The following is an 8,086-nucleotide window of genomic DNA, read 5'->3' as shown; positions in this document are numbered from 1 at the left end:
TTATTATAGAATAATTTTGGTTTTGACTTAGCATGAGCCTGTTATATCTGCATAAGGAGCCGTTCCTTCTCCAAGGAGGCCGCCATCTTGCAACAGCATGTTTCTACAGCAGCACATAACAGACAAATTAGTAACATACATGTTTTTTGTATTCTGTGAGCAGTAGCGTGAAATGCACCGGCTGGAAGAAGAAAAAGAAAAGAGTTGTCATCAAGTGGAGGATCATACGTATCATGCACCACAGGAGCTTCTTGTCTTGGAAGGCCACTGTCGCTTCACCAACAGGAGGGGTGAGCAGGGGTGTTTCCATATTTCACTGACCACTAAATATTGCTAAATATTCCAATTTTACACACTGTACTGAAGTACCAACATTTTTTGAAGTACAGGTGTTCAAACCCTCCTCCTTTCCAGCTCAAGAATGCCAAGGAGGCTTTTGTAAATCTCAGAGTATCTTATTGCTGTTTGTGCTTCTGCACATAACTATTAATGAAAGCATCTTCTGGTAAACACTGCTCCATTACATTATTTACTCACTACTTAAGGGTTTTTTCTTTTGATGCTACAAGGACTGAAAATGAAAGATGCAGAAAAAACTTAGTTGGAAAGTAACACCATTTTTTTTACTTGAAAAATATATTTTTTTGAAAATAGAAGCCTTCACATTTCTCCAAGTTTTTGTTCTTGTTTTTTTGATGAAGTTTGAACTCTCTCCTTTTTTTTATGTTGCACACATTCATGCACACACTCAGACTTTCACACCCCTTCGCATTTTCTCAGTATCATCCACAAAGAGCCACAATAGGAAAACAAGTATCTGTTTTAGACTGTAACATCATCTACAAACACTTGATGGATCTTATTGTGAACATTTTCAGTCTTCTATTTATGTATGTAGGAATGTTTAGCACTTGTATCTTTCCAGTCTAAGTGTAAGGTGCAGAGTTACCTCCTTCCAATGTCAGCCGAGACTACTGGGTGATAGGCGAGACAGGGTCACTGTAGCATTCAAGGTCTTTCTCCCTGCTCCTGTCTTTATCTGTATATTTAAAATGACGTAGTGTCTCCAGACTAGAGTATCGCTCTTCTTCCCAATTGTTTTGTTTCCTATCATCCAGATATGGGTATCTAGCTTTAGTGTCATCTTTGGGGATAAATGCCATGCCTGAGGAATTGTCTGGCAGAACTGACTTGGCATTGCACTGCACTCTCCTGCCTGTGTACTGTTATGTCATTTCTCCTTGATCAAGCTCTACATAAAATGTTTCAAGGTAAGCCGTCAGAGTCTCCTGAGTCTTCTGTGTCCAGTGTCCAGTTTATTGATGAATTCCATCACAGATCTCGATGCACTAATTTAAAATATATATTTTTTTAAAAGAAAAAGCTGAAATCTCCAAACAACACGACTCACACACAACCAAGTTTATCACACAACAAATATCCTCTCACTAATGATCTTCTCAGTTACCTGCAAGTTGTTCATGCGAGAAACCTTCTAAATCTGTCTGTCCTAGAATAAAATAATTTTCAATTGATAATCCAGAGAGGGAATTCGATCTCTACCTCCAGCTGCTTTGGTGAAAGCACCATGTGGACTCCTAAATCACAATTCTGTTTCTTTTCTCCGGCTTTCAAAAGATTTGCCAGGGTTTGGTGGGAGATATCGCGCTCACTGAGGTGGAATAGTGAGAACTACACATGTTGGAGCTGCCTTATTATTCCTCACCAGTGGTAGCTGTAATAACTAGCTGAGCAAGCAGAGGGCACACTGTGGATACTGGTAATCTGACAATGCCAGTAGCCCTCTGAAATTACCACAAACATGTTTTATACAGAGGGAGAGCCTCTGTGTTACCAGACAGAGTACAAGTGAAGCTAGATTTCTGTTCCCTTGCCTCCAAGCTATAGAAATGCTTTGAGTCAGTGTCATACCAGGAGATATTGTACAAGGCAATCTAGTTGAGCTCATGACTTTGTGCTTTTTGTATGTCAAGTCATGAGCTTCTGCTTTGGAACAAACTCAAACTCTATAGTTGTTTTTCTTGACACTTCTTATTACTGTACACTTTATGAACCTCCAAAATCTAATCTGTATAATTTTCTGGGTGTCAGAGGATGCATCAAGGCTAGTTTGAAAAATAATGCACTCAAGACTGTCATGAATTGATCTTTAGTTTTGTTTTTTCCTTGTCTTTCATGCTATGTTTCCTCCCTGTCTGTTTTCTGTATTTGTTATCCTATGTCTTCCTTGTGTTTCTACATCTTCCCTGTGTTTAGTGATCCATGTCTTGTATTGTATTCCCTTGTGTGTATTTTCTTGTGTTTCTTCATCTAGTCTTTTGTGTTTCCTGTTTTGTTCTGTAATTCTTGATCTCTGTGTTTCAAGTTTACTTTTCCCTTGTGTGTTTCTCTCCTTTTTTATTAACCAGATTTGCTTCACCTGTGTACACACCTGTGTTGATTAGCCTGTGTATTAAGTTTCTCTGTTTCCCCTGTCCTGTGTTGGATCATTGTACGTCCTCCTTGTCTTCTCCTGTGTTCTCTTTGTGTTGCTTTCTCCTAGTGTTTCCTTGTGTTCCCTTTGTTTTCTTTTGGATTCAGTTCTGGGACATTTCAGTCCCAAGTTTCAAGTTTTGTTTGCACATTTTGTTCTTTTATTATTAAAATCTTTGTTTTTCTGCACATCGGTCCTCCTCCATTTTTCCCCATGGTGACAGAGACACAATACCAAAACATGAAGATGGCAAGAAATTTTGAATCCAGGGGAGGAACGAGTGTTTCCTTTTAAACCAGGGTTGATCAATGAGCTGTGACCAATGAGTTAAATATACTGCCATGTGTGTCCTGAAAAATCCAGAATATAAATGGTATTACAAGCACTCAGTTTTTGGGGTAAGATTTGAACTATCTTCCTGCATGATGACTGCCATTGCTTCAACAAATTCGTCAATGTGTAGTTTCTGTGCAACTGATAGGTTCTCTCTTGTACTATTTGTTTTCCCCAAAAAGCAGCATTGATAATGGATGGATGGATTTTGGTGGCTAGGCTTATTCTTTTACGTGAATACAAAGGTATTAAAAGTCCATTTTAAACACATAATATCATCTGATATTAGTTCTTCAGAGACTATGATTATGACAAGTATTTGTCTTGAATGGGTTCAGGGAAACATATTTTTAAAATATAAAAGAGTTATGCACATGTACTGTGAATAGGGTTGAAAACTTTCCATGGGAATTAACGGGAATTGTCCGGAATAAACCGGGAGTTTACTAAATTGAAGGTTGGCTCTTTAGACCGGATGCAACGTGTAGGTCATTTCAGACGGTGTAATCATTTTCAAGACGTGACCAAGGAAATACGCTTTGATTTGCTGAAATACCATGGGTGGAATGACGTACATGTTTAGGGATTTCTTTTGAAAGACACGTGACCAATGAAATGCGCTGTGATTTGCTGAAATTCCCGCGGTGGGAGTGGAATTATTTTTTTTTAAGACCGGCTTTTTGACAGCTAAAATGGATGACCTGAGCGACGGGAGTGACATTAATTAATAATATTATAAGAAGTAAAAATGTGTCATATCTTGCAGGAAAAAATATTTTATAATCATTTTAATTTATATTTTTGTTGTTTGATGATTTTTGGAAAAATGTTAATGCACATAAGAGCAAAGTAATGATGTTCCAATTATGTCCAAGTATCAAAAACTATCAAATGGTTTTCATTTCATGTTTCTATCTGCTCCAGAGGCTCAGATATAAAGGTTTTAGTGAAATTTGACAACTCTCAGACAACTTTTCAGAGGTTGTGTACAATTTATGCTTAGGTATTTAAAGGCATTTTTAGCAGGCGTTTTAGGTCTTAATGGGTTAATAGGGAACTTAAATAAAGTCCAGGAAAATATATTTTAGTATAATTCTGACTAAAACAACCAGATTTCATGCAAGTACAGTTGAATATCTATTCTATTCCTCAATCACATGCACATAGCACACTGCTTACTGCAGGGCTATTGAGACCCCCTACATGCACTTTTCATTTAACATTTTGAATGGGACTTTGTTTGTATTGCATTTTTGTTAATTTTTGAATGGGTTGGGTTAGGGGGGGATGAGTAATATTTAACTCAACATTCATGTTTTTGTTCTTCAATGAAAGAATCTATTGTTCAATAAAATATTTAACACTTGATAAAGTTCTACTAACAAATAAATCTGTTTTAATTGTATTATTTTGGATGGATGTCTGTTTATAACAAAACAAATATTCATGCTTGGATATGATACCTTTTCATTAAATTACCTTCAATTCCCATAAACTCCCATAATTTCCAATTTGAAATATTTCCCAAATTCCCCAGCTTTACTTCCCATGGAAATTTACTGGAAACTTTCCGGAAATTTACCAGAAATTTTCCACCCCTTTGCAGCCCGAACTGTGAACTTTTCACAGCTGTTAGCGTCTACTTCAAACCAACACAACAATCTGTTCTGCTGTGGACCGTACCCACCTGAGAGATCTGTCAATAGGTTAAGTGTGAGTTTTTATTAGCAGGGTCTAAATGCAGCCAGCTTCCGTGCACGCCTCGACTCCAAAAGACATGACCAGTCCAGCATGTCAGCCCCATTGACTTTATGTTTATACAGACACCATGCCTTCATGCCTTGACACCTTGCACTGATGGAACCAAGGCATACCCAGAAGCGATCTGGCGTGTGGAGCTGCAGGATTGACATCACACCGCTTCCAACTACCAAATTTAACTTATCAATAAAATGTCAACGACCCCTGAGGTCAGTACAGTCCACAGCAGAACAGATACTTGTGTCAGTGACTCCTGTGTTTGTGTACGTTAGGTTTTCTCTCACGTTTCTATCTATCTGGTAAAAAAAAAAAACGCTGCAGGAGCTAGTATTTGTCAAGAGAGCTGTCAGTCAATCATCTTTTTAACATCAAACAGCTAATTAAAACTAAAGCCCTCCAAAAAATGATGAACACTTGCACATAAATCAGCATAAAAGAGCTGTTATTACTGAGAGAATGTTTTGGCTTCATTCAGGGGTAGTGTTCTGCTAGGATTCTACAGTCAGTCCCTATCAAGGCAATGTTTTGGCTTTTTTACATACAATAGCAGGAAGGGGAGGCATACACATACACAGTTAATTGATATAATCGTTTGAGCAGTTCTCATTTTTCAATTCTTGAACTAACAAAAATACTCAGCAGGTGACAAAGTGATAACAATACCAGTCTTATTCAGGTATGACCCATTCAGAAAAGTACCTATTGCTGTTCAATATTGTCTGAAAAATAACACAAACATTTTTGTGACTGCTTCAAATGTTTCTTTATTCAGAAGAAGAAATAGTGTCATCTTAATTGTTTTTAGGAACAAATAAATTCATCATTGAGGTTACAAAACGACAGAAAAAGAAGGTATTAAAAAATAAATATAAAGAACAGCTCTACAAAATTTCCAGTGCTCTCCATTGAATCATACTTTAAAAAAAAAAATGATATAAAACAGTGTAGCACAGGCAATGCATGAAGAAGGAGGACAAGGAATGGGCATTTCACAGGATAAGACTAAAAGCGGAATAAATTAATATTTCTGTGTGGTTGCGGGAGTCGTTAGAACCTGCAGCAGAAACCACAGCCCTTGTAGCCCTTGCAGCACTTGCAGCACCAGTGGCACATGGAGATGTGGCTCTGTCGCTTCTGCCTGATGTGATTCGGCATCTGTGCGGAAGACAAAAGAACATGAACAAGGTGTTCATCTCCAGTGTTCAATCCACTCGTTGTGTAGAGAGAGCACCGGGGTACTCCATTGGGAAAACTCATCCACTTAAATTTTAATTTGCTCAAGGTAATTGGCTTAATTCATTCAGTCAATTGAACATACCATCCACGATTCCATTGACATTTCTTGATGTGCCGCAACTGGAGTGTCATTGCTCCCTGCCTCCTCCAGCTCTCGCACCTGTTAATGAATTATGCACATTTAGGGGACACGTCTTAGCATCCTGACAAAACATTTATGGCTAATAAGCAAATGAAGTGAGTTTAAGTCAAATTCTTACCTCGCTGAATGGGAGGGCAGAGCTCTCCAGAATGCAAATAAAGGCGAGCACGAGTGTCACTGCAACTGCAATGCTGAATGCCTTCATTTTGAGTGGTTAGTTATTAAATCCTTTGAAGATTAGAGCTGATAGGTCTTCTTTCTCATGGGTGTCAGGCCACCGAGGAGCTCCACTATGTCTTCAGCTAATTCTTCTGCTCCAGTGATGGATGGCGACTGTCTGGACAAGTGGATTTCCTTAGATCTTCTTGTGACCCTTGTCAGCCCTTTAGAGTCCCTCTGCTGTCTGATGGTCGAGTACGCAGAGCAGTCTGGTATTTATACACCCTCGGGCTGTGTTGCCTCATCACTGCGAGGCCCGGCCCATTCCTGGCAGCAGTTACCTAACTCCTGTGGGGAAGTTTTGACCTCCTCATTACTGCTCTTCATAGAGCCGCAACACTGGGGGGAAATTCTCTGATCTATTTTTGATTGTGGGCCTCAATGTCTGTTCAGCAATTTCAAATCATCTATGAACTTTTAAATTAAATTACTTTCCAAAGACAGCACACGTAATTCCACACATGAACAAGCTGCCGCTGCTGCTGGAGACCATCATTTAAACAATATATGAGAGTAATCTGTATTCTGTATTGATGCAGCGCCTAATACTTGGAGAGATTTATCTGAAAATGTGACTTTTCCTGGGACGAACTGGGGGTAAAAAAGCGCTGGAGAGTCCTGCTGCAAAGGCCAGGACTGCACGGGTCAGTCTGTTGCACGGCTGACTGAGCTGCACTTGTTTCGACCCGGGAAATCCTTCAGTGTGGAGAGCGGGCCTCTTTGGAATATCCATTGCTCAGTCTAAAGGATGTAATTACAACCTCTCAAATGGAATAATTAGCCCCTCATTTTCAGCACGTTCAGTTTTTGCATAATACACAGGAACCTGCTGTTGAACCAAATTAAATCCCTTTGAGAGCAGTGAAATAGTGGCCAGGATTAAAACCCCTCTATTTGAGAGTCAAGGTGTTTTAATCTGTGCTGGTTAAAGATGAATATAATGTAATCTGATGAGATAAATCATGTCTGGACATCAAAGAGCCGCACTGTTCGGAGTGTTTTATCTGCAATAATTTAAACCTATCGCATATCAATATTTCACGTACACGCCATAATCTTTTTTTTTTATCACTTTGTTGTTCTGTGTTTGATTTAATCCTCTGAGGAGGTTGTGGTTTTGATCCTTTTTATTTGTCTGTTTGTCACTTTGTCTGTCAGCAGGATTACAGGGGAGAAAAACTCTGGCTCTAATTTTAATAAGATTTGGCGGACGTGTGTGAGATGAGAGGAAGAAAAACCCCTTAAACTCTGCACCTGATTCAGATCTAACTTGCAAATGAGCAACAACATAAAAATGAACACAGGTTTAAGAAATATTGAATCCCACCGAAGAACGACTAAAAGTCTCATGACCTTTTAATTTTGGTAACATGCTGCCATGTTCATGAATGTGTATCAGTTTAAGCATTTGACATTCACACAGTCAACCCACCCTGCACTGATTTTACACGTGACACGTGCCATTTTCACAATCACATGAAAAACGTATCCTCCCAAATTGGCCGTCTATTTAAACTGCAAGATTCCCGGTCTCTACCTCTGCTCAGTTTTTGCCACCACTGCCCTGCATCAGCTCTGCACTCTTCCAAACATTCACCATCAGACGCTTGACTATAGGGTTTAAGGTATAATCTCATCACTCCTCAGTTTCTGCATGTTAAAGTAAAACTGTGAGGCATGATGAGGGTCAGAGTCAAGATGCCAAGCACAAACAATGTTCTGCTGTTACAAATACCATTACAAGCCATTAGAAATAGAGCCTGACTGTATTATATGTTAATGATTAGAAAGTGTTCCCATGCTTATATTAAAGCTCCTGTAAGGAGTTTTTATCTGCTTATGAATCAGACTGAAATGAATACACATGGTTCAGATTTATCAACAAAAGCAAACAAGACCTT

The 8,086-nt window shown here is 38.9% G+C and overlaps 1 protein-coding gene across 1 annotated transcript; it reads right to left on the bottom strand.

Annotated features, from left to right (window-relative positions):
• Positions 1-5,379: 5,379 nt before the first annotated feature.
• Positions 5,380-6,570, bottom strand: hamp (hepcidin antimicrobial peptide). Its single transcript, XM_034698061.1, has 3 exons — positions 6,085-6,570; positions 5,907-5,984; positions 5,380-5,743 (listed from the first exon to the last, which is right to left on the bottom strand). The coding sequence occupies exons 1-3, from the start codon at positions 6,169-6,171 to the stop codon at positions 5,636-5,638; spliced, it is 273 nt and encodes a 90-aa protein (XP_034553952.1). The 5' UTR covers positions 6,172-6,570; the 3' UTR covers positions 5,380-5,635.
• Between the last annotated feature and the right edge of the window lie 1,516 nt (positions 6,571-8,086).

This window comes from Notolabrus celidotus, chromosome 12, assembly GCF_009762535.1.
Source record: "Notolabrus celidotus isolate fNotCel1 chromosome 12, fNotCel1.pri, whole genome shotgun sequence".
Taxonomy (NCBI): Eukaryota; Metazoa; Chordata; class Actinopteri; order Labriformes; family Labridae; genus Notolabrus; species Notolabrus celidotus.
The sequence above is the reverse complement of the archived record's forward strand: the minus strand, read 5'-3'. Positions and strand labels throughout refer to the sequence as shown.